The sequence below is a fragment of the Aspergillus fijiensis genome (assembly GCF_003184825.1).
Source record: "Aspergillus fijiensis CBS 313.89 unplaced genomic scaffold BO72scaffold_38, whole genome shotgun sequence".
Taxonomy (NCBI): Eukaryota; Fungi; Ascomycota; class Eurotiomycetes; order Eurotiales; family Aspergillaceae; genus Aspergillus; species Aspergillus fijiensis.
This window is the reverse complement of record NW_024469014.1, coordinates 43605-68347: the sequence shown is the minus strand read 5'-3', so window position 1 is coordinate 68347 and position 24743 is coordinate 43605. Positions and strand designations below refer to the sequence as shown.

Genomic DNA, 24743 nt, shown 5'->3' with positions numbered 1-24743 from the left:
AATTTCTAATTAAAGTTAAATTTTTTTTATTTACTATACTATTTTTAATTAGAATTTAAATTTAAAATTTAATATTTTCTATTTAGATTAGTTATCTAATTCTAATTTTAGTTATGAATTTTAAAATAGCTGAATTAATCTATTACTGTAAATATAAACTAATTAATATTAATAAGTTTAAAATTATAATATATTTTTTATTAATTTTTAGTTAATCTATAAACTAATTTATTAGTTTAAAATAATTTTTTATTATTTTTTATTATAAGCTGTTATTTTATCGCGGATAATCTAATTATATTTTATTTAATATCTAGAAATAATAGGTTTTTTTATAAATTAAGACTAAGTAAATATTTTTTTTTAAAAAAATCTGCTATAAAATATATACTATATATAGTAATAAGATTTTTTTCTTAGAATTTTTATATTTAGAAGATAAAGTAGTTCTAATTTTTTATTATTTATTTTTTATAAAAATAGTACTAATTAGCTGGATTAATCTGATAGTTTTTTAATAGAAATCTAACTTATTTATAAGAATTTTTTATTTTAATTATATATTTTAGGATTAAACTTTAAATAGATTTAATATAGTAATTTAATATAGATTCGGTTGTTTTTTTTATATTTAAAAATAAAAAATTTTCTGCTGTTTTAATTTTTTCTATATTTAGAAAATAAAGTTGAACTGGTATAATATTATTATAATTTTATTAAAAATTTAATGTTTTTATATTCTATTTATAATATTTAAATCTGTTTTTTTCATTATTTTAACTAGTTTAATTAAGAAATAGTAGTTTATACTTCTTAAATATTTATCTAGATTAGATAATATAATTTAAAAATAGATAAAATATTTTAAAATAATTTTGATAAGAATTTATTACATAATATATTACTTTTTTTTGATAATTAAAAGTAAGAAGAATTAGAAATTATTAAAAATTGTTTAATATAGTAAATATACTGATTAAACAAAACAAGTAAAATGACTTAAAATAGTTTTTTATTAATTTTAAGATTAACTCTTAAAAAATCTTCTTCTCTAAGGATTTTAGAATAATATATTATATAAAAAAATAAGTAATATAATAATATAGATATTCCGATTAAAAGTTCGACGAATTTGTATCGAGTCCGGAGCGGGCTGTTATAATAGTAGATATAGGCTGCTGTAGCAGTAGGTATTGTATAATATTAGAGGACTAGGATGTAAAAAGGCTTTATACTGCACACACTATATAAGGTTGCATTGATACAGGATTCAGGCAAGATTCAGGCAGGTAGTGGTTCTCAGTGGTTCTTCGGGTTCGGGGTCAACGGGAGCCTCTTACTCACACCGTGACCTGCTGAGATAAACAGCTCCATATAATCAATTATAGCTTCACTTGTCGGCTCCAACTGTTATATTATTATAAAACTAAATTTAATCATATCATAAAAATCCATAATTAAGGAATACTTAAAAGATACTTTATAAGTACTTATTAAATACCTAAAAAATAAAATACAATAAAGTAAAGAAATATAAAAGAAAATTAGATTTTAATAATAAAAACCAGTAATCTATAGAGCTATATGAAACATTTATACTTATATAAAGGGCTTGGTATTATGTGCCGCAAAAATATTCTATATATACTCAAAGAATAGTTCAGATAAACTGTGTTTACTGCTCATATGCAACCTGACTAGTCCACCCGATTACTAAGCACATCATTAGTGGTGTGTTTGACCACCCGTAGAACATGTGCTAAATCGACACTAGCATCCCAAAGCTCCCTTACTGACCTCACTTACTTCAATTATCCTTCGAGCAGCCAACACCTCTCTCCATTCCTACCTATCAAAAACTGATCTTGCCACGCTCATAGCATGTCTCGTCCTGGCACTACCTTATATGTCACCGGCTTCGGGCACGGGACTCGAGCTCGCGATCTTGCCTACGAATTCGAACGGTACGTGCCGCTCGTCGATTGCCTACTCGCTACTATATCCAACAAATCGTCTCCTCAAACGCGAAAACACTCGACGGAGTCTCGCAGTATCGCAGGCGAAGCTGTTCACTTTTTCCCGTTTCAGAGAGATTCTCTCTCATTGCTGCTTTGTGGTAGTGCTGTGAGCGGAATTCTCCGCCAAACCCAATACTACCACCATCTACCTGTTCATCATTCTCCCGAGTCAAATTTACATTCTAATGAGTACTTGGGCTTTAATTGTTCCTGACATTTCTTGTAGGTATGGCCGACTTGTGCGTTGTGATATTCCAGCACCGCGAACTCCGTCGAGCAGACTGTATGTAACCAAGCCATTCCAGACTCTTCACCTGGACTTACGTCGGCAGGTTTGCTTTCGTGGAGTATGAGAGTCGCCGTGATGCAGATGATGCCTATCATGAGATGCACAATAAGCGAATTGGCCGCGATGATTTACTGAAGATAGAGGTTTGTCATCCGGCTGCCCACACCATGAAAACATTCAATTAACATGTCAAAGTGGGCTCGGACTCCCCCTTCTGCCTCCTGGCGTTTTGACTCTGGTCGCGACCGTCGGCGTGACCGTACCCCTCCCCGCCGTGGCCGCTCTCCTTCGCCTCGACGCAGCCGGGGCGATTACTCTCCACGCAGGGATGAAAGGTATGATCGGGAGTATGACCGCCATGATCGTGACTACGAGCGTCGGGACCGTGATTATGACCGTCGGGACCGTGATTATGACAGACGTGAACGTGAACGGGAGCGTTCTCGTGATCGCTCCCGTAGCCCTGATGAGAGAGATCGTGATGTTAAAGAAGGTCGGGAACGCCGCGATGATGAGCGAGAACGAAACGACGATGATCGTGAAAACGGACCAAATGGCGAGGAAAGAAAAGGTTAGCCGTCTAACATTCAACCTTAACAAGATACTGATCCCTCTGAAGTGGCCCCGTTAGACCCCTTGGCTTCTGCTCATGATGAACTGGACACCGCGGAGTAGGTTGCTCTCCTGCTTGGCTCGCTGATACCCAAGGTCGTATATCAGGCCGTCCTGGTATAATGCCTTGCCTATGGGAGATGCGAAACCCTCAACACCCTCGGAAATTTTACCGGTAATCAGCTTTGACTTTCTTACCTCCCCCCTATAACTGCCCAGTGCTTCTTGATCTTTTAAGCCCTAGAGCTTATAGTGCCTTGGTGTTCCCCGTGTTTCCCCTGTCCCCCTCGCAGCTGCTACATGCTTATTGGTATACCTATGATCGTTTCATTCACCGACCCGTCCCGCCTTGTTTCAATCAACGATGTTATTCATCGTAGGTATGAAGCAAAGACTTCTGGTTGGGAGAGGGACGGCGCGGCCTAGATGGTTTGTCAATTTGTTATTTATCGTGGTCAGCAGCTCGAAACTTTGCCGAACGAACGTCGAGCGAGCCTCTTTCCTATCTTGATTTAACGCCAGCCTTTGTCGTCCTTTAACCCTCCTAACGATAACTGGCGGCCAGTTTCTTCGTCCTCGAGTCGCAAATTAATATCACTCGATCTTTCCTCATCCCTCGTCCTACTCGTCCGTCCGAATTTCCTGATCAACCCTTTTTTTTCCGAAACGGTCTGCCGTAGGAGCCGTAGCTTGTACTCGAGACATCTGATTCTACTTTGCAGAAAATTTTGAGGAGCCCTGGTAAGCGTCCTTGAGACTATCATATTAGCTTTTGCCAAATAAGACGTAGATAGATGCTAGTTGTATCAAATCCTTTTATCCCCTTTGTCTTACCAATCCATGGTTTTGGATGGTTGTCCTCGGAATCATATGAGAATATCCATAAATTTACAAAAACGCGCTGCTGCTTCTTTCTTGGGTCTGTATGTGAAGCTATAAGTGGCTATTATAATGTCACCGAGTGCTCAGAACCATGAAAGCCGACTCGAAAATAATCCTTTCCTGGTGAGGTTTAGAATTTGAGGAACGGCCCACCATAGTTTCAAACTCATAGGCGAACCCTCAAAAGGGTTGCTGGCAGCTAGGAAGAATCTTCTAGACATGTTAGGACATGTAAGGACCTTGATTAAAGGTTATGTTTAGATAGCACTATGACTAGAAACGGGGACTTTGGAATTTGCAACACGAGATCTAAGAACATAGACGAAGCCCTCCTTGCGTAAGAGTCCTGGATCGAACGAACTATTGCATTTTCTCGTATGTAGCCATGAGCGAACCTGCAGTATATGGTCAATTTCCCTATGCATCGGTATAGATCAATTGCAATGAACTTACCAATGAAAGTGGTAACTAGGCGAGATCGAACTTGACAAATATCTTCGGGGACCAGCCAAATCGTCGCCCCGAGCTTTCGTGCTATGCTAATACTCAACTTAGCGTTGGCATAGGCCTCCTCCTCGCTCCGGCCAGGCGTCACGAGCTCATAGTCAACGTAACTGCTCTTCATGCCATTGAGCACATCAAGTAAGAAAATACCAGATCCAATAGACGGATCCTTGAAATTGCGAATTGTCGTAGTTCTTCCTCCCCTTCGGGACATCTCATTTGCCCATTTTATCATCTCTGCATCAGTCATTTCGCGTTTGCCCATCCGTTGTGCTAGGCCGGAGAGGGTTATAGTGATATCTTTTCGCATGAGTTGCCAGACCAGCCCCAACGTAAGAGTCCTTTGGCCATCGGTAATATCCGCTCCTTGCACACCTACAAGGGAGAAACCAATGTGTTTACCAAGCTCGATTGCATAATTGGTGTTCTCGACTGCCTTGAACCGCATCATTTCTCCGCCAGACGTCGGAGGCTTGTTGACATGTTTCCAGTTCACACTGCCAGAAATTACCTTATCATACGCTTGTAGCAGGATGGTTCCATCGCGTAGGTCATCGAACAGTGAGTTGACAGAAGGCTGTACGTCGAGGGAGTTTAGCCAAAGAGTGAAAACTCTGGCCTCTCGTTCGCCCTCAGCATCGAAGTCCTCAACCTCGAGTTTCTCTTCTTCTGTAATCGGGTCAAGACCAGGAATTGTGTTGAACAAGTTTGCCACAAATGCAAGATTAAGCTTCGGATTCCCTGCAACCAACGAAGTAGGGGTCAGGAACTTTCGACACTCGAGCTTTTCCGCATTTGTCAGAACATGTTCAGCACGTTGAACCAAATCTTGAACTCGAAGGGGATCCCTCGAGCAGATCTCAGGCGCCAATTGATTGAGTAGTATGGTGTAGTTCTCCCCGTCTTTCACATCGGTTGAGAAATTTGTAACTCTATGTCATGTTAGCTCAATATTTTATCCAAATCTCCGTGGATTAGTAGATTAGTCCTCGATCGGCCTAGTCATCGAGGTGGACGGAGATTGTGCAGCCTGGGTTCTGGTGTGAGGCATCATACCTTCTATCCCACTTTGCATTTTTCAAGTGATAGTTGAACCAACGTAGCAATATCTGCTCCGGAGGAAGGCGAAGGAACTGCTCCAATGTTTCGTCTTCTTCAAGCAGCCGGTAAAGCTCCGGATGAAGTTTTATGTCAATCTTTCCGAGGAGACCTCGGCGAATGATCTGCCAAATGAGGCCCAGAATAAGATGCTCACGAACTTCGATTATATCGCCGCTTCCTATGTTGACAACTGAACACCCTATTCCCTTGGCGGAGTTGATGACGATGTTGTTATTCTCGGTCATGTGGAAAGCGTTCAATTCCTTTGTTCTCTTCCCAGGCTTGTTAAGAACACGCTCATCGATCGTGTCTGGAACGCTGTCATTGATAAGCTTTGCTAGCACTAAACCGTCCTTGCATTTATCGAACATCTCAAAGGTATCGGTAGGAAAAGGTAGAGAGTGGCCGATGTCTGGGTCCCCTGCGAGAACAGCATTGATATGCCTGGTGAATTCGGTCCTCTCATCTTCGTTTATAGTGTGTGTCACATTTGCAGACGAGCCTTGTACATGGATTTTCCCACCGATGCTCCCCTTAGAGACGTGGCGGGACTGCCCAGTGACATTTCCTGGTATGACTGCTGCGGGACCATGGCCACCAGCCTGATTTTGCGCTGTTGCAAAGCGAACTTTGGAGATGAGCTGCCGATTTGCGTTAGCATCATTGACGAAAGTGCTTTTCAGGATACTAACATCGACGTAGTCCTCCAGTTCGACGCGGCGGGAACTGTCCAACTCGACCTCTTTCAAGGCTTGGCGTACGACATCATAAGGCTTCCGTTCCGTTTGTTGCGTTGCCTTGATCACAGTGGCCTCGTCGAGATAGCCCCTGTCGTCGACATCCAGCTTCCGAAACGCATCTTGGAGGGAGAAGATGTCTGCCTGGTCGAATTGCGGGAATTTCCTGAGCCATGGTCAGTAACTCCGCAGCTTTTACTCGTGGTATCGATGCGAACCTCTGTAGTTTGAGCACGTTCATTTTCTCCTTGTGGTCTCCCTCGACCTCGAAGAAATAGGCTTCTTGAGCAAACTGAAAGTTCAAAGATTTAGAATCGCAACTTGCGGGGGAATATACTAAACGTAAGTATCAGTAGGTGACCGGGTTAGCACTCAACGTTTAAGTGACCTTGATGGGGGGTAGGAGCTGCTGGTATGATGAACGAAGGAGACTCCGTGGGGTTGGTTGCCGTCTGGTCCTCGAGGTAGAACTGCACTAGTGTAGGAACCCAATGACAAGGTGGGGTTAGGATGGGATGACTGGCATAGCTCACTAAGTTAGTTTACCGGGAATTACACAGAAGAACTCTTAGAATGGGTCAGATTGGAACCGCGTGTGTAACTGGCCTACATGTTGGCTACCTAGTAGTCATTATAAATAATTTACCTGACCAATGTATTTCTATTCACAAAAAGATAGATATAACCACATACATAAACACTAATCTGTGCATATAGTATCTGGTCAATGACGTGTAGAACGTGTAAGCGGCTGCCGCCGGATGCCGGCTGCTGCTGCCTAATGCCTGATGATGTCGCCGTCTTAATTACCGACTGAGCTCCATTTTTGTTCACTAGATAAACCATCATCCTTGATGACTGATAAGTGATTGACAAAAAATAAGTTATGTGGCATATGTGACTAGTCATTCACCCGCCAAATCGTAAGCACCTGCAAATTGACATAATTTATCCCTGTGTACGAGGAGGTGGTCAGCTACGAAGCTTTTGGGCGGCTGATCCACAAAGCCTTAGTTAAACTGCCAACAAGGCCAGAAAGCACGGATGAATATTTGCGATTCCGAGCACCCTCTGCGATTTAATACAAGCACCTAGGCCTCTGAGGTCTTACAGCCTCGTCTGATACTGTCTTTTTATCAGTTCATCTGACGTAGGCGCATTGGCTTTTGCCACGAGACCACGAGCTCTCCTGAGCTTCATGCCAAAAGAAAGCCAACGGGGTCCTTTCCTAGGGGCAATTTCGCCTTGGAGTAGCCCCCAAGGCTCGACACCCTTGTCTACTACAGACAAGCAACACGATATCCAGAATATACTGAAGCAATCACAAGGACAAGACCATGCTGTCACGCATAGGTACAGACTCAGCTTACACCGTTACCCTGAAGACTGCCCGCCCTTGAGTGTCAAGTGGTTTTATGCAGTGGACTCTCCGAAAAGGAAGCCGGAGCTGTCTACCAGTGCTCGGAACAAAGAAGATCTCAAGTTGCCACCCCCCAAGAAATTTGTGCAATTCTCAATTAGGGACTCTCATGCCATTGAAGAAGCTTTCCAAAGAATATCGGACATCGATGTTGAAAATGAGAACTTTAGCCACGAACAAGCAGACCCTGGCTGTTCACGCTTTCCAACTAAGGTTTCCGTGAATGAAGACTTTTTATTCGATGTGAACGTGGAAAATAGGGAGCTGGCGCCAACGTACTGGGTAGGCCCCATATATGAAGTGCGCCGAGGGACATGGTTCTTTCAGGAAGGATCGACTATGAAGCCATGCGAAGAGAACTTAGCAACACAGCTTGAGGAGGGATATCTAAAGCTAAAACCCTGGCGATGCTCGGACACCGGTCGCTCTCCATCAACTGCTTCGTCGACAACACTTAGTCACCAAGGTAAGTCAAGAACGCGCAAGTCAACAGACTGAATCGCTCATTTTGTCAAACAGATTCTAGCCCCCGTGGTACTTCCGGAACCAGTAATGAACCAAGGGATTATCGTTTGTTCGGCGCTTATATGAGCAATATAGTCACATATCAAGATGCTTCCACTGCGCTGCTGACAAGTGATGACTTTATGTCCAGGGTCAGCACTACTGTATACCAAAAGCTGGGTGCTGTCGCAGGCACAAAACTTATACGTGGCTTCAATGAAGCGAAGAAGCCCACAGATTCATCAAAATGTGGCACTCCACCAAAGCAGAAGACACACGATGGGCTCAAGCGTCGCACCAAACTACCAGGGCAGCTCGAAGTAGAATCCAAGTTGTTGGGTTTGACCGAATTGACTGGACCAGACAACCCCAGTCTAACGAATACAACAACAGGGTCTGCAACCAAAGAGCCGTGTAATGGGGCAGATGGTCGCTCGGAATTGGCCGAGCTTGAAGAGCAAGTGCGTACTCAAGATCAGAAGGAGATGGAGGCATCAAAAGACTCCAATGAAGATCGAGATCGGGAGATAGATCACTTGGTCCTAGTCACTCATGGGATTGGCCAGCGCCTGGGCTTGCGCCTAGAAAGTGTAAATTTCATACACGATGTCAATGTTTTACGCAAAACGATGAAAAGTGTTTATCGAGCATCACCCGATCTTCAAGCCTTCAACTCGCAATTCGCTGATAAGCATGAAAACTGCCGCATCCAGGTCCTACCCGTGTTAGTCTATTTGGCCCCTCCACATTGCGATACCACCCTTCATATTTAGCCTTGGCCGAGCCTCTCAATGGCTTGTGTTTTTATGGAATCCACGTACTGATCCAGTATTTGTCATAGTTGTTGGAGACATATGCTCGATTTTCCCTATCAGCGAATGGAGCAAAGTCGGAAGGAACTCGACTTAGCGGACGCGGAGGCTCCCGAAGATGCAATACCAGCATACCCTACTCTATCAGATATTACACTCGACAACGTGCCTGCTGTTCGGAATCTCATATCCGACCTGGCTATGGATGTTCTGCTTTATCAGAGTGCGTATTGTGAACAGATATCTCACATAGTGAAAGGGGAGTGCAATAGAATCCTGAGGCTTTTCAAGGAGCGAAATCCTTCCTTCAAAGGCTCAGTGAGTCTTTGCGGCCATTCTCTTGGTAGTGCAATCCTCTTTGATATACTCTGCCATGAACCCCATGATAGCCATCATGCAACCCCCTCGGTCAATGCCAGACAGCCACAATGTTGTCGAGATTCTTCTTTGGAATTTCAATGCCAGGAATTCTTCTGTCTAGGCTCCCCTGTCGCATTATTTCAGATGCTCAAAGGGAAGACTATTGCTGCGCGGCGGGCTCGAGACGAGGGACTAGCAGAAGTACCGTCCTTCCCAGAGAACTACGCATTGGAAACACCATTGCAGCCTACTCCCCAAACAAAGTCTTTTGCTTCACACCAGACTAGCACCGTGGTCGCTCAGAATGAGTTATCTGTCTCTTCACCTAAATGTGGGCAGCTGTACAATATTTTCCATCCCTCTGACCCCGTGAGTTATCGTTTAGAGCCTTTAATCTCACCAGCACTGTCATCGCTCAAGCCGCAGCCTTTGCCGTCGGTAAAGAAAAGTCTCTGGGCAACATCCGGTCAGAGTCTTTCCATGATCGGTAGTCGTGTCGGCCAAAGTGTGGGATCTCTCTGGACGAATTTCACGTCAGGTGTCGCCAGCAGTCTTCTTAACCGTAGCCTTGGTCTGAGTCCCGAGGATGCCTCAACCCGCTCATCGTCCAATGCGAATACTCAAGACCCCCAGAATCTACCATCGGTCACGGGGGCCTCTGCGCTGAGTGAAGACAAAAGTCGACGACCCACACTGCTTCACTCTGATTTGGAAACGCTCTACGGAAAAATCCATCGGGACAGGATCTCAGCGAAGCAGAATTTACAAGCCAGAGAACATGCTAGCGGAGCCCCTGGAGCAGACAGTGGCTCGAAAAGGATTCTGCTAGAGGATGCCAAGGTAAGGGCCCTGAATGCCAACGGGCGTGTTGACTATAGCATACAGGAGTAAGTTCGGCGTCCCAAGTCGATTATGGTCTTTCAATAATGACAAGCGCTAACCGTCTAGGGGTGCATTCGATATATCTATGATTGCAAGTATTGCCAGCCACCTGAGCTACTGGACAGATGAGGATGTGAGCCACTTTATGCTATCGCAAATGCTGTGTAGGAGGGAACAGTCATCAGGAAGTCAAGATCGGCCCTAGCTTCTTTAATGAAAGGCAAGCACTCGTAGATGTTTTGTCGTTATAATCTTTCACCTTCCTGCGAGAGGCCAAACAGATGTAATAGATATATGCAATTCTCTGAACTTATTCAGAATCAATGTTTTGGGGACATGCTATCACTGGCGTCAGTGCGCATAAGGCGCGGAATAGCATATACATACCATTTACCTCTTTGATCCTTCCACCGTGCAAGAGCTCATATAGTTTATCACCAGGACCATCTTTAACCGTAGCCATACGGATCTAAACATGCTAGGGATTATTGTCATCAAGCTACACTACTTATCGATATAGGAAGTATGCGAATGTAGAATATTCCATACGGGACCAGAACGATGTCCACGGCGTCGAATGAACCAACGACCTCTACTATATATATTTACTTGCACACGGCGTAGTGCAGTCTGAATCTAGAGGAAGCTTTTCTTCCATCCATCTATCGAGGCAGGAATCAAGCACGCAGTGTGACTCGAGAGTTGCGCGTGACATACCGTCAAGTTAAGATTCTGACGGCAGGGATAGTGGGGCCTTGCTTGCTCGTACACAGATGAGAGTGGACAGGAGCCCAACTTACAGTTGGTGTGATATCCAGTAGAACCACCAGTACCCATGCCCCTAGCGGTCAGCATCGAAGAGTTTGCGGGGAAGACACTAATGAATCGATAGGATCATACTTGAAGTACGATCTCCTTCCGGTTGATAGCCTCGTCTGTATGGAACCCAAAGACCAAGCGGTAAAGATCTAGCAGCCATGGGTATTGTCCGCCCTGCGCGACAAGCCGAACGGTTTGCGCTACATCAATGGCACTTGCTCGTGCCTGAAAACTAGCACCTTTGAAAATTGGGTCAAACGCTACCAGCCTTTTATAGTTCTTCAATAGTGATATTTGCCAAGGGGTAGAGCCGAATGCGTCGGAAGACAGCGATTTGACGAATGACGAGAAAGTTTGTGTCTTAGAACGCTGATAACCACTGTTGATTGCAGCCTTTGTAACCAATAATTTGATAGCCGCCAGGTTCAAGCCTCCCGACAAGGTGGTTATTGTTTTGGTCGATGAGGTCTGCTCCGATGATTGTGATTGTCCTGATGCGGCTGATGAATTTGGAGAACAGGCAGTTTCCGATGCTTGAATTGAGCCTTGGCCTAAGACAAAAATGTTCTGGAGGGGTGCCTCATCTGGTGAGATGGCTGCACTATCATCAAAAACGGTAGTCGGGGTCTCGGGGTTTTTAGATTGTCCCAAAACCTCATCACAGGCAATGAATTGAGAGACCTTGACCTGCTCGATGGCCTGCTGGAAAGTTGCTTGACTTGGCCGTGGTGTTCCACGGTCAGAACTTCGATGGCTTCGCTGTGCCCAACCTTCCCTGAAAACATCGCAAAGTTCCCAACAAGCTTGAATTGCCGATCCCAGCAAATCTTCGTCTGGCTTCTTGTTTTCTTTTTTAGTCTGACGTATGGTGAAGAGGATCTCTGTAAACGACCAGCACGCGCCCAAAGGGGATTCTGTCTCAGACACTAGGCTCCTCTGCTTCATCAGACGATGACACAATGTGATGTAGAAGTCTAGAGTCCTCTCACGGAAAGCCTCTGGCAGGTTTCGATCGTGCGTATTATAGAGATGGTTATTGAGCTCAAAACTGACACGGAGAATCGAATCTGTGACCTCGTTTTCTTTCTCACGAACTTCGAACAAAGATTGACAAAAATCATGACAAATATCAAGAGTAGGGTTGATTTTTGAGGAATGGTAGTCGTTCTGACTGATGTAGAGTTCCTGACATAGACGCCAGCATAGTTTCCAGGTCTTATCTTGAGTATTGACGTAGGATCCATGCCTTTCTCCATGTAAAGTGCCGAGAACGGCCAATGAATTGCATAGAGCCCAACACTCCGCTAGGGCTGCTGTCAAAGCGTCAATTTCTGCTTGCTGTCAGAATGGTATACAACCCGTAGACCCAGGCCATTCAAGTCATCGTGGTTGGATGATTTCCTGAGATCAGTACCGGAAAGGATTGACTTACCCTCAACACGGGATATCGAAGGCCAGGGCGTTCCTTCTCCAGAGACAGCATCTGCCCTACTATCAACAGTACTGGTACATGAAATCATGCGAGGATCTGCGAAATCTTGTCTTGTTTGCGCCCGAGGTGTTGGCCGCTCGGGCCAGCCCTCCGAATGTTTAACTGAAGTACTCGATGGAGGTGGTGATATAGGGCTTTCAGGCCCAACCTAGCGCTTGTCAGTCAGCTTCCAGCCAAGGCGGAGGATAGTGAAATACTACTGCGAGCGCCGTAAGATCATGACCCGAGGATGACTGTGCTGTTTGATGTGATGTATATGACTTCAATGCACTCGATGGTGCAAGCGTACTGACAAGTGGCACTTGTCCATTCACCTTTTCCTTATTAGATACCAATGAGAGGGTTGGTTGCGGATACTGATGGGATTGCTGACTGGTATGTCAACCACTTACAAAGTCACCAAAACCTGCAGGAGCATGTATCACTGATTGTGGTGGCTCGTCCCCATCCGATTTCGCCTCACCTTTGTTGACCTGTGTGTTCGCAGTACGTATCTGCCACCAGTTTCAGTATGGTTAGGTCTGATAGTCAGATCCTGCCGGTTACCACTCATACTTTGAGTCTCTCTCGAGATATTCCTGCGAATGGTGGTCTTGAACCAAGCGGCGTGGAATTACAACCACACTCGGAATCGCGCTCCGGAGAGCCATCGTGGCCGCCCGCATCTTTGTTTGAAACGAGGGACGACACTACATCGTGTCCCGATGTTGTATCAGATGTAACGATGTGATTTTGGTCAAGCCTATGCGATTTAGCATTCTATATTGAGTCATCGCGGAAATTGCATTCTCATACATGGTGTATCTAGAGGCGCTAGGAAGCTAATGGTCTGGAGATCTCATAAGACAGGAAAAGGCGCTGGAAATGGTACTCTGGATCCTTGACGGATCCTAATGTGGTGTAAATAAAAAGCAGTATCGCATGAAAAACATACAGATAGATGCAAGCTGATAGCAAGACAACAACCTGGGAGAAGTTGGCTCAAAAATCACTTAAAAAGGCCTATCAGCAGTTCTAGCACTCGATGGAGGTCTCATCACACATCATGTGCCTTGCCGCCGTGAGACGCTTCGCGCCGAGCACGACTGGCACTAACGGTAGTATATGATAAGCTGTTGTAACTTACTGTACTGTATATACTAACTTATACTAGCCGTATAGGCTATCAACACCGGTCGAAATTCTAGAGCTACCGCAACTATATTTAAATAGAAAAGAATATAACATCAAGCCGCTTATCTGATTAGAAAGTATATTAGATTTTACTATACAAAACCGAATACAGGCTAAAATAAAAACCGGCAGAATTAGTTTTATATAATTATTATAGCCTGCAGTTTATATATCTTGCAGTTTATGTATATATTTCACAGACTTGCTGGCAGACTTGCGCGTAGAGCTGTTGGTAGGCTTGCCTATAAAGCTGTTAGCAGGCTTATTTACAAACTTACTTATAAAGCTGTTAGTAGACTTACTTATAGGCTTACTCGCAGAATTATTGGTAGATTTACTTATAAACTTGCTCGTAGAGCCGTTAGCAGACTCGCTTATAGACTTACTTGTAGAACTATTAGTAGGCTTATTTATAAGCTTGCTTGCAAGGCTGTTAGCAGGGCTGTTTTTTATAGACTTATTTATAGAACTGTTAACAGGCTTGCTTGCAGGGCTGTTATAAAACTATTAGTAGATTTGCTTATAAAATTATTAGCAGAACTATTAGTTACTACAGTAGCTGCTGTAGCTACGGTAAAAATAATCAGACTAACTGGCTTACTTATATTTAATTAGATTTTCCGAAATCAAAACTGTATATTAAACAGTAAAAGGTCAATATTTGTATTTATATACAGTTTTATATATAAATATAAATATATTCTTAGTATCTTGGTATACCGCCTTTTCTGTTTAAGTATGATTCCGGTAGTAATAAAATTTCGACCGGTGTTAATAGCTATTATTGCTGTACAGTTGTCCGAGTAATCGTAACATGTATCCAGCAAAAATGGTGTGATGATGAGGAGATACTGTATTGTAAATATCAGATCAACGGTTGGCCGTGTTTCTTATCTCTTCGTAGGTGGATAGAGTTTTACTTCGGTAAATGGTCATATGGATCTAGACGTTGCTTCGTACAGTACTTGAAAAAAGAACGTGTATTATGGTGGTATGAAGGGTAAGTAACCGTTTCCTGACATTGACGACTAGGTAGTGTCTGCTGCCATGTACATTCGAACTGTTCAAACGAGCTCGAAAGAACCATGTCAAATGCTGGCCCTCAGTGGCACGGAGGAATAGTGCAAACCTCCGCAAACCCTCTCACATTATATACGGGTGTCTATGGTCAAAATCGACCACTTGACATTGTTCATAGGCAAGATGTCTACAGAAACAACAAACTGCCAGGAAACTTTTAGAGTTCGGAGCAAGGTACTATGTGCCTTGTCAGTCAAGTTAACCAGTCTTGATTACATTAGTTAAATGAACCGCTTGTGAAAGGCGTTCCTTGCCACTGCATAATTGTATGAATCTCAAAAACAGAAACAGACAAAAGAACCCAATGAAATAATAAACTACACATGTAAGACTGCCGACATGACCGAAAGAGCTCGTGCAAGAATCAAGAGAACCGCTGAAAACCACTAGGAAACCATTGGGAAACCACAGATGTAGGGATTTGGAGTGATTGAAGTCAATCGCTATTGACATTACCACAGATGAAACCTTTTGCAAAGCCGTTTTTCCTTTGGTAGTCACCGAAAGAAGGGAGCAGCAAGGTCGCACGTCCGGAAGGATTGTATGGAGGTCATCGGGGAAGGGTCAAGGCAACAGGCATTTTTTGAGAGCTGTGGAATGTAATCGATAACCGCTTCATATTTGAGACTTCGCCCGGTCCCTTTCGGTGGGATTATACCTTGCGGACAATGTCAACACTATAATTCGATGTTGGTTCGAGTCATTCGCTCATACCTGAGAAGCTTCTCAATCAAATCGACATGAGTCATGATCATCCGGCGACAACAATATCTTCTACAGCCCAGCTGATCCATAGCATCACTATAAAGTATTTCGTCAGGGATGGTGTTCGTGTCAAAGCAATCCACTGAATAATGACCTACCCGTCTGGTATGCCTTCATCTAGAAGCTGTAGGTAGCGCTCCCATAGATCTCCAACAACCTGTTACTCCACGATGGTTAGAAGCCGTGTAGGGAAGCTGGAATAAGTGTATTGCTACCTACCTTGCCACAAGAGAAGCACCTGACGGGAATGATCATTGGGCCAAAGTGTGTCTCGGGAATGAGAAGAGATGATATAAGTGAAATAAAGCTGCACCAAAGGTAATTATGATACTCAGGAAGGCGAGAGTACCAGTAAATAGGGAATGTCTTCTGTTGTGATGTGCAGCTACTGGATGGTAAGAATAAGGTCGTTGGAGTCTGTAAATCGCAGTCTTTGAAAGTGAGGAATAATTTACTCACGTTGAGGATTGATCAAATCTGTATTATTGGTTACTTGATTCGACACAGACCCCACCTTTTTCCATTTGAAGATTTGCGCCTAACCGAAAGCCTGTTAGTCTTTAAGTGTTAGAGCACACATGATCAAAGCGCTAGTACGTACTAGGAATAGAACCGGACCAGTGAATGGATGGTGTTTTGACTATGGCAGTAAGGCAAAAGAGAAGCAAAAAAAAAAAAAAAAAGGAACCTACTACAAGCAGGTGGTCATCATCCTAGCTTGTCTTCAACACCTACGGGCTACGCAACATCAATGATGCTAGTCTGTCTCATCCATAGAGTACATCATCTACAACAACACTCAAACTAGAAGGCTGAGTTTAATTCTCTTCTCATTGCCTGGTGAACCAATGTCAGATTCGGAGCATAGACAACTTTCCAAAAGATCGCGCGCCAGCGAGATGGCCCAAGGGAAGATGGTCTCAACCGATGATGTTCGCATCAAGCGCCGTCGTACATCACCAACCGACGATGGGGCTCAGAAAGACGATTCTTTGCGGCCTAGGATGGTCGGAAGGACAGCGGCCGTGGCAAGTGATGCTGTTACTGTTCCGGAGGATATTCCTGAGCCTAGCGAGAGAGAACCGAAGGAAACTGCACGGGATGCCTGGTTCTTGTCTGGAATTGCTGCTGGAAGATTTAGCAACTCTGACCCCTTGTTCACATCAGATGATGAGTGAGTCGTATCATTGATTAACTTCTGAAACAATTTCTTACAGAATTCATCATAGGTACCTTTTTCTTGGTCTTAAAACAGCGGTTCACATCTACTCGGTGACGAGTTCGCGGCTTTTTCGAGTGCTGAAGTTGAAGTCTACCGACAATGTAATCGAATACAAGCTCTCGCCACAAAATTCGGATCATCTATACGTGTTCAGCTCTACTGGCTCTGTGAGCAAATGGGAATGGTTTTCTGGTCAACGGCTTTATTACCGAGATGCATACAGGCCAACAACCTGTATCGACCTTTGTTCGGATGCTTCTGGAAATGACGCCCTGTTCTCCGTTCATGATCGCGCAGATTCGAAGAAGGATATCGTTCTCCAACGCTTAAGTGATGAAGAACCTTGCTCTGTTCCCTTGTTGACCACCAACACTCAGATCACTCATCTCAGGGTTGCATACCAGGGTAGAATTTTAGTCGCTTTTGGAGGCCAAAATGTTCTCCTCGGTTGTCAAACGCATCTTTCAGACTCAAGTCCTGTCCCTTATACCTGGAGCGAGTTGACTTTGCCCACGAGTATCACATCCGCTGATATTCGATATCAAACAGCCCCACAGCGAGCGGGGATCCCGGGTCTCAAAGACCGGGCAACCCTTGGAAATGTTGACCTTGCGCTGGGAGAATCCGGGGGCTCAATCATGATTTATAATGATATCCTCACTTCCCTACAGAATAATACCGGCAACAGCAAGGCTCTTACCCCTAGGCGGCTGCACTGGCATAGGAGTTGTGTTAATGTGGTGCGTTGGTCTAAGGACGGTAAGCCATGTTCATAAGACAAAGCTGGGCTCCAAATGACTGATACATCTCTCTTTCAGGTAACTATGTCATCTCTGGCGGCAACGAATCGGTGATGGTTCTGTGGCAGCTGGATACGGGCCGAAAGCAATTCTTACCCCATCTCTCGTCCCCTATTTGCAACATAACTCTTTCCACCAGTGGGACCCTCTATGCTGTCAAGCTAACAGACAATTCCACCACTGTGCTGTCAGCGCGAGAACTCCAGCCCTTTGCCACCATAAACGGCTTGCAGCTGTGCCCACCGACCAAGTCTCACACTCGGTCCTCGACCAAGAGGCCTCTGTCCTTCGGAACTATAGCCGCCGCTTTACATCCGAAGCTCCCGGATCAACTTCTTCTGACTGTTCCAGCCTCTCGTCAGCTTACACCGGAAGGTCATACTGTGGCGAACGCTTGCACACTCCAAACCTACGACATACGCTCCAACAGCCATGTCTCACGGCAAGCACTTGCGCGTACCAACACAACAATTTTAAAGATTAGTCCAGATGGCTCATACATCGCTGCACCAGATGTCAGTCACTTGTCGCTCTCGAAAGACGGGAAGTGGATGGCTACCATCGACAGCTGGAGCCCTTACACAAGAGACATGCAAGCTCTCTATCCTGACGATGATCATGGCGGTCGCAGCTATACTCAAAATCAAGAAACTTTCCTGAAATTCTGGAGATGGAATATCTTGTCCATGATGTGGGATTTAGTGACCAGAATTGACACTCCTCATTTTTCTGGCACGGGTCCTGCACGGATCTTGGATCTTGCTTCCCGCTATCTTGCCCATGAATTCGCAACTGTCGGCGCTGATGGAGTGCTTCGCATATGGTGCCCAAGCGCCAGGCAACGAAGTGGTCTCAAGACAACAGGTACCGAACAGCTGTCGGAGACCTGGAAATGTCGTAATGCTATTGATCTGAAGAGCTATAGTGACGTATATCACTCTATAAGATTGAATGCAGCCTACATGGATTATTCGCAGGATGGTTCGGTTCTCGCCGTTTGCTTGAATTCGGCATCATCTGCGGATCCCGGTGTTACATTATTGATTGATGCTCAAACATGTAGCATCCGCTATAGTAGGGTCGGGCTATATGCAGGGGATCCTTGTGCGTTGGCATTTCTGGGCTCTCAGCTCCTGATCACCTCAACACGGTCCGTGTTCATTTGGGATACTGTGCATGACCTTGTCAGGACTCTCTGCTTCCCTGATGCAGCTGAAAACGGACAACCCTGTTCACCATGCCTGTTGGCGGTTAGCACTGAAACTAAAACTTTCGCTATTGCCGCGCAAGTTCATTCCAAGAACACTGCGTCAAAGAAACGCCGACGATCCGAACCTCATGTACAGATTTACGACATCGAAACCCTCGCCTTACTGTCTGAAACCATGCTTGATTGCTCTCCCGTTGCTTTACTATCTGATAAACACTCTGGCGATTTCGTCATTATCGATGCTGAGGCCAAGGTGCAGAGACTCAGCTGCCTGGGTTTAGCACCCCAAACTACATATGCGCATGCACCAAGTGACTTGTTTGAGAAATCGGGTCTGGCAAGCTTGTTTGGTCAGCAAGACCAGGGCAATCCAACCGATAGACATCAGTTAGCAACAGCGTCTATTGGTCCAAATGGTTCTTTGCAAACACAGCTGGCTAATGTTTTTGGCGATGTACCACCGTACGTTTTGCCTCCAGCCAATCTCCTCTTTCGCGATGTGGTCCAGGCTCTCTCATGTTAGCAATGTACCTAGTGATAACACTTTTTACCACACGGATAGTCATGAGGCTCACATATAATGTCACTGCCGAATTATGGGTGGCTTCATTCCTATGTTCTAGGGGGGTGCTTTCATGTTGATCATATTGATCAGGTTGCATTCAGCGAGACGGCAATGTACCTTAAAGACTCATTTTGACCAGGAGATATTCTGTAGGTATATATTGACTTTTATTGCGGTTTAAGGTCATCGTTCCACCATGTTTCACCATGTTCCAGTTTAATGTAGAACCATTCTGTCCCGGTCAGTAGCCGTTCCTTGCATAACTCAAGCGGAATCCACGTATTTAATGGCACCACAATTGACACAAATACCCCTGATTATGACGCCCGAATACATGTAGGAAGACAAAATGACAGGGCAAGTTCACGAATTCTCTATCGTTATATTATTCTCTTAATCCTCCTCCGCAGCTTGAAAACCCTGGTGCGTAACCATGTCAAAAAAAGCACCCATGTGTTCTTTGATTGGGATTTCCAGCCAGTTGGGTGTGATCCTGGTGAATCTGAAGGCTGCAGTGTCTCAGGCGCAGGCTTCTCATTATTCGTGCTTTCAACATCAACCTGATCAATTCCAGTTCGCCTGTGTCGTTCCTTGTGCCGAGTCTGTTTTTTCTCGGCTTTCATTTGTTGAGCCTCGATTCTCCAGGTCTTCGCCGCCTCTTTTTCTTCAAAAGCTTGACGTGCTGCTTGTACTGTAGCTGCTCGAGCGAGGGGGTCCATGCTACCCCGAGTTTTAGATCGAAAAACAAAATCTAAGGATGATCTTGAGACTGGTGACGTCGTATCCAAAGTACTACCATTCTCTCTCGAGTAGCCAAATGATGTACGTCCGGTAATATTAGTCTGAGAGATTGCAGGTGATCTTGGCATGGAACCGTCTTGAATGTGTAGTGATAATCGTAATGCTTGCTTGGACGAGGTATGCATTGACGAATGAGAGATTCCAGGCCCATGCTGTGTCAGAGAATCGCTGTCAGTCGATTCTTCGCCTAGAGAGGCACTGCTCCCAAGCATGGACATTTGGAAAGATTGGATCTGTGAAGGTGTGTGGACATGAGAAACAAGGGGCACAGGATTAGAGGGTATTGACCTCGGCCCACTTGCGCCTGCGACAGTAGCCACTTGTGCGCGAGAGGAGACATGCGTAGAGTACTTAGGGCGGGCGAGTATACTTCTGGAACTCCCGCTAGCAAGGATTCCGATGTCCGCATGCTCCATATTCGCGTGGAACACATCGGAGGCTGTCGGGGAGCTGTTCCGAGGCGCCTTCATCATAAGCGGCATTCTGCGCATCTCCGCTTCGTTTGCACGACCCAGTAGAGCTTAGATAATTAGATCTCGAGCCACACTCAGACCGAAACGGGTCGTCTAGGCAAATCCAAGCCTATCTGACTGTTCTGGATCTGCTTGTACTGAAGTCGTACACGACCCCTCTCGGCAGACAGTTCGATGCAATCAATTTTGGCAAGAGACGCTGAGGATTATTGAGGTTGCCTGGCTATCATTTCGGTGCGATATCCTGCTCACATTCGGATTCTGCAGCCAAGCCGATTTGGACGCTATCCGCAAGTTCCACCCTCCTGTGTATGACTTGAAATGTATTAATTTGTACCAGATGACTTGACTTCCATAAAAGCGAGATATGCGGTGGTTCCATTCAAGTCAACACGCCTCTTATGCCCACCTAGTCTCTCCGAACCACTGACACTACTGTGAAAGGGTTCAGTTGGTCCTGACCAAAGACATGGTTGTCGAAAAATATGAGTTCAGAAGACAGAGACGCGCAAGTCGAGCCTTTGATCACAGCGTACTTGTCACAAAAAAAGGTGATGGACAGGTAGGATTTGACGTGGTAATGGTCAAATTATAAGAGGGGATATGGGAAAAGAGATATTCTCTAGAAGAGAGAGTATTCCAACAGCTTTTAGCCGAAGAAGCCGGTGGCGGTGACGAAGCGATAAATAGGCGCAGATGGATACTTTCGAGTGCACACGATGCAGCGTGACAATAGTATGGGCAGTTGGCTATGATGATGATCGTCCCATCCAGGTGGAAAGGAATGAAACGAACTCCGCAGAGACCAAGACAGGCGAAGATGGGTGGTGATAATGGAGGATGAATGCACTGGGGAAATAATCAGAGAGTGAAGAGAAAGACAAGAGTGGGAGTGAGGGTGAGAAGGGGGGCGGGGGGTGGAGGGGGACCGCGAGGAGAAGCATGGAAGGACTGGGGAAGCCCGGAAGACGGCGGTGTAAGGGCGGCGGAGCAACGGATGCGGAGTGTATGTCTGTATGTGTGTGCAATACAGTACATTAAATGCGTATTATTTTGGCGGACACCTGCTTGATTACCAAAGTCAATTATGTTAGTTAACTAGTGAATGACCAAAGAAATACAGGGCTTGGCACTTATTTCAGGTTCCTAGAACAACCTACCGACTTTTGTAACTGTACGGTAACTACTATATGTTCCTGTACCTGCGTTAGATAACGGTCTGCGCAATATGATGTACTCCTATATCTTATGATTTTTCTGATATTAAGAACACCATTGAGATAAAAGCCTCTGTACAGAAAATACTTCTGTTACGCATCAAAACCACCGTATCAGTACCAAAAGTGCATGGGAAAAAAACAGTGGCTATTAGATTTTTCGCACAGAGTATATTGCTAAGCCTACGAGCACCTCTCCCCTGAAATGAGCTGACAGGATCCACGTTTCAGTAGCCAAGCGCCATGTCACCACCAGTGGAATAGACCTTCCGAGCAGACACAAAGACATATCTAGTCTGGATCGAATGGTATAATTTCAGGTCATTGAGCAGCGACTCGAAAAAGAAGACCCACGGAGAAACGAGTCATAATAAGACTGAGACCAATCTGGGAGCATGTCTGAAGATGCAGGAGAAGGCATTGCCGCATCAAGCAAGCGCTGCTACTTCGCAATGGACCACAGAGAGAAAGGCAGGAACGGCATGGCTCTGGCCAGACGTGATCGAAAACTCATCGAAGCGAGAAAAAGCATAAGTGCAGCTGCATGTTCGGGTTGCCGCGGGAGTTTAAGAGGTTTCGGTTGGAGGCGATACCGTCCAAGTCCAGCCCATAGCCCAATCTTGGTTCTCCACATATAACTGTATGTGATATCGGAATCATTCTCACGTCTTTGTGGAAAGATTTCTTGCCATCACCATTTTTTGATCTCATCAGCCGTCGGCGGCTCCACACGGACAACTTTGTCGGGGTTAAGGAGGCAGAGAGGGTCGAAAGCAAGTTTGAGCTAGAAGTGCTTAGTCAATGAAACATCGTCACACATTCCACAAGGACCACATACCCGACGCATGGCGTCCACAGTGCGTTCGCCCAATTCATGCTCCAAATAATCTCGTTTGACCAGACCGACGCCATGTTCTCCTGTAACTGTGCCTTCCAGCTGAATGGCTCGCTTCACCATCCGGTGAACCACAGCCTCTGCAGCCCTTTTCTCGCTCTCATTAAAGAGGATGATGGCTGCAAGTGTCAAAAACAGGCCTCTAGTATACCCAGGCAGAAGTGACTTACCATGGAAATTACCATCTCCGACGTGGCCACAGATACCTGCCAAAAGACCACTTTCAGTCATATCTTGTTTTGTGGTTTCAATTATCTGGGGCAGTTTGCTCATAGGTACTGCCACATCCGTTGTCCAAACATGGTCTTCGGGGCCTCTTCGCATAGCCATTACACTCCACAAAGCCTCTTTGCGGGCACTCCACAGTTCCTGCATTTCCGCATCACCGCGTGCAAACTCAAAGGACTTCCCTGCCGAGGAAGAAACAATCTTCTGCACAAGGTTTATCTGTTCTTTGACGCCCAAGGGCGTCCCTGTGAATTTGAAGAAGAGTGTAGGTGTCTCTTTCCATTGTCGGCTGGTCGTCTGACTGGCATTGATACACTTCATCTGGACGTCATCCAGGATCTCCAGTCCGGCAACGGGAATGCCTTCCTCTACTACACGTGTGACACATTCCGCCGCATCCTGTATCGTCTGGAAGCTTGCAACGGCAACATTTTGACTTTTGGGCTTAACAGTCAATTTTAGCGTTGCTTCTGTCACTAGCCCAAGTGTACCTTCGCTGCCAATGAATAGCCTAGTGAGATCATACCCAGCACTCGACTTCCGCGGACGTTGCCTTGTCTTGATGACTGTCCCATCGGCAAGGACGACCGTTAGGGAAAGCACCCACTCGCGCATGGTTCCATACCTATAGGCATTCGTTCCGGAACAGCCTGTACCAACCATGCCGCCGATCATAGCGCCAGGACCGGGGTCTGGTGGGAAAAACAAGCCATCCTCGGACAGCTTCTCGTTAAGCTCCTCCCAGCCAACGGCAGGTTGAACCACAACGTCCAAGTCCCCCTTGTGAACCTCTAAGATACGATCCATGCGACGAAAGTCGATGCAAACACCGCCTCTTGTGGGTGCAAAATGTCCTTCCAAGCTTGTCCCCCCAGAGTACGGCGTGACAGGGATTATCCGCTTATGGCACACCTTCATGATGCGAGAAACTTCTGCCGTGGTTGAGGGATAGAGAACCAGGAAGGGTTTTTCATCAGTCTTCGGCGCATATGAAGACCAGTCAGACCCCGAGTGGATCTCCAAGTCATTGTGTTCCGTAGAGACATTCTCTTTCCCTAAGATATCAACAAAGTCTGCCCATGCAGCCTGTAGGTTTGACGGCGAGACGTTGTGTCTTAGTGGCTCTGATTCATATATAGGAGTGGTTGATGACGTAGGCAAGCTCGCGGGTTTGAGGGACCCTAAGAAGTAAGCCCCGGTGGAGAAGAAGGTCAATGCTAAACATGCGGCATCAGATACACTTGTCATACAATAAAACCCAAAGGAAACGTCTCGTAGAGGTGAATAATTCGCATACCGAACATCATAGCTGCATAGCGACCACCCTGGGATTGGGTCTGATACTCTGAGTAACGCTCCTGCTCGGCACGCTCCCTCTTGAGGCGCTGTTGTGTGCTCTCATATAGCTGATGTTTGAAAGACTGAGACTTTTCCTCCGAGGCATAACGGGTGGATTTGCAAAACACCCTCCGCTGAAGTTCTACTGGTCCAAGTTTGGTATAGCGAGCGCCCGCTCTCGGTTGTAGAGTGTACCTTGTCCCCAACGAGGCACGGAAGGGGTAGGACCTAATCATCTTGTGGGTCGGGGTCAGCATGTAAATAATGAGAGCAATTCTGTTCTTCAGGACGTTGGCATCCTACTGCTGGAGACCGTTTGTAAGTAATTGGATCGGTATCTTAGAGCATGTAAGAAGTTGAGCTTGTTGCGCTTAGTGCGCTAGTTAGTTAGTTAGCTACATTAGCCATGACTAAGCCAAGCTGAGAAACTCAGCTAAACTGCCCAGTGTACAGTACATGTTACACCGACTATCCGTATGTATAGTATATAACAGTACTGAATACCGGTACATATCCACTATTTCCGACTGATCATGTGATAATG

The 24743-nt window shown here is 45.4% G+C and overlaps 9 protein-coding genes across 9 annotated transcripts; 3 read left to right on the top strand and 6 right to left on the bottom strand.

Annotated features, from left to right (window-relative positions):
- Window positions 1–1827: 1827 nt before the first annotated feature.
- On the top strand, window positions 1828–2982 carry BO72DRAFT_487551 (RNA-binding protein; the record flags this gene model as incomplete). Its single annotated transcript, XM_040947989.1, has 5 exons — window positions 1828–1964; window positions 2245–2301; window positions 2351–2450; window positions 2503–2878; window positions 2909–2982. The coding sequence occupies exons 1-5, from the start codon at window positions 1882–1884 to the stop codon at window positions 2980–2982; spliced, it is 690 nt and encodes a 229-aa protein (XP_040799396.1). The 5' UTR covers window positions 1828–1881.
- Window positions 2983–4027: 1045 nt separating this feature from the next.
- Window positions 4028–6667, bottom strand: sac6 (fimbrin). Its single transcript, XM_040945116.1, has 6 exons — window positions 6532–6667; window positions 6362–6479; window positions 6099–6309; window positions 5362–6047; window positions 4255–5237; window positions 4028–4196 (listed from the first exon to the last, which is right to left on the bottom strand). The coding sequence occupies exons 2-6, from the start codon at window positions 6382–6384 to the stop codon at window positions 4162–4164; spliced, it is 1938 nt and encodes a 645-aa protein (XP_040799395.1). The 5' UTR covers window positions 6385–6479; window positions 6532–6667; the 3' UTR covers window positions 4028–4161.
- A 319-nt stretch (window positions 6668–6986) lies between these two features.
- BO72DRAFT_478871 (DDHD family phospholipase) lies at window positions 6987–10702 on the top strand (the record flags this gene model as incomplete). Its single annotated transcript, XM_040947538.1, has 5 exons — window positions 6987–8029; window positions 8083–8791; window positions 8909–10126; window positions 10188–10298; window positions 10642–10702. The coding sequence occupies exons 1-5, from the start codon at window positions 7342–7344 to the stop codon at window positions 10700–10702; spliced, it is 2787 nt and encodes a 928-aa protein (XP_040799394.1). The 5' UTR covers window positions 6987–7341.
- Window positions 10634–12720, bottom strand: BO72DRAFT_173059 (uncharacterized protein). The gene is made up of 2 exons (XM_040939396.1): window positions 12373–12720; window positions 10634–12271 (listed from the first exon to the last, which is right to left on the bottom strand). Exons 1-2 carry the CDS (start codon window positions 12458–12460, stop codon window positions 11016–11018), a joined length of 1344 nt encoding a protein of 447 aa, XP_040799393.1. The 5' UTR covers window positions 12461–12720; the 3' UTR covers window positions 10634–11015.
- Window positions 12552–13572, bottom strand: BO72DRAFT_173015 (uncharacterized protein). The gene is made up of 6 exons (XM_040939395.1): window positions 13367–13572; window positions 13228–13261; window positions 12988–13174; window positions 12825–12926; window positions 12633–12733; window positions 12552–12580 (listed from the first exon to the last, which is right to left on the bottom strand). Coding segments are annotated over exons 2-5 (330 nt in total). The 5' UTR covers window positions 13230–13261; window positions 13367–13572; the 3' UTR covers window positions 12552–12580; window positions 12633–12694.
- Window positions 13573–15300: 1728 nt separating this feature from the next.
- Window positions 15301–15705, bottom strand: BO72DRAFT_470135 (DNA-directed RNA polymerase core subunit RPB10; the record flags this gene model as incomplete). Its single annotated transcript, XM_040947003.1, has 4 exons — window positions 15301–15343; window positions 15400–15486; window positions 15549–15607; window positions 15670–15705. The coding sequence occupies 4 exons, from the start codon at window positions 15703–15705 to the stop codon at window positions 15301–15303; spliced, it is 225 nt and encodes a 74-aa protein (XP_040799391.1).
- A 428-nt stretch (window positions 15706–16133) lies between these two features.
- BO72DRAFT_478868 (WD repeat protein) lies at window positions 16134–19435 on the top strand. The gene is made up of 3 exons (XM_040947537.1): window positions 16134–16624; window positions 16680–17431; window positions 17491–19435. The coding sequence occupies exons 1-3, from the start codon at window positions 16299–16301 to the stop codon at window positions 19203–19205; spliced, it is 2793 nt and encodes a 930-aa protein (XP_040799390.1). The 5' UTR covers window positions 16134–16298; the 3' UTR covers window positions 19206–19435.
- Window positions 19436–19627: 192 nt separating this feature from the next.
- Window positions 19628–20530, bottom strand: BO72DRAFT_460493 (uncharacterized protein; the record flags this gene model as incomplete). Its single annotated transcript, XM_040946474.1, has 1 exon — window positions 19628–20530. The coding sequence occupies one exon, from the start codon at window positions 20528–20530 to the stop codon at window positions 19628–19630; it is 903 nt and encodes a 300-aa protein (XP_040799389.1).
- Window positions 20531–22429: 1899 nt separating this feature from the next.
- Window positions 22430–24435, bottom strand: BO72DRAFT_382539 (FAD-binding oxidoreductase; the record flags this gene model as incomplete). Its single annotated transcript, XM_040941479.1, has 4 exons — window positions 22430–22522; window positions 22577–22752; window positions 22804–24078; window positions 24159–24435. The coding sequence occupies 4 exons, from the start codon at window positions 24433–24435 to the stop codon at window positions 22430–22432; spliced, it is 1821 nt and encodes a 606-aa protein (XP_040799388.1).
- Window positions 24436–24743: the final 308 nt, after the last annotated feature.

Coding starts and splice junctions, on each gene's coding strand:
- BO72DRAFT_173059 (XM_040939396.1), bottom strand. CDS start 12,460: ATGATTTCATGTACCAGTACTGTTGATAGTAGGGCAGATGCTGTCTCT. Junction 12,272..12,372: donor TTCGATATCCCGTGTTGAGG/GTAAGTCAATCC, acceptor GACAGCAAGCAG/AAATTGACGCTTTGACAGCA.
- sac6 (XM_040945116.1), bottom strand. CDS start 6,384: ATGAACGTGCTCAAACTACAGAG. Junction 6,048..6,098: donor AACTGGAGGACTACGTCGAT/GTTAGTATCCTG, acceptor GCAAATCGGCAG/CTCATCTCCAAAGTTCGCTT. Junction 4,197..4,254: donor CCTAGTTACCACTTTCATTG/GTAAGTTCATTG, acceptor CATATACTGCAG/GTTCGCTCATGGCTACATAC.
- BO72DRAFT_478868 (XM_040947537.1), top strand. CDS start 16,299: ATGTCAGATTCGGAGCATAGACAACTTTCCAAAAGATCGCGCGCCAGC. Junction 16,625..16,679: donor TTGTTCACATCAGATGATGA/GTGAGTCGTATC, acceptor AATTCATCATAG/GTACCTTTTTCTTGGTCTTA. Junction 17,432..17,490: donor GGTGCGTTGGTCTAAGGACG/GTAAGCCATGTT, acceptor TCTCTCTTTCAG/GTAACTATGTCATCTCTGGC.
- BO72DRAFT_173015 (XM_040939395.1), bottom strand. Junction 12,927..12,987: donor TATCTCGAGAGAGACTCAAA/GTATGAGTGGTA, acceptor AACTGGTGGCAG/ATACGTACTGCGAACACACA. Junction 12,734..12,824: donor CTGCAGGTTTTGGTGACTTT/GTAAGTGGTTGA, acceptor TGAATGGACAAG/TGCCACTTGTCAGTACGCTT.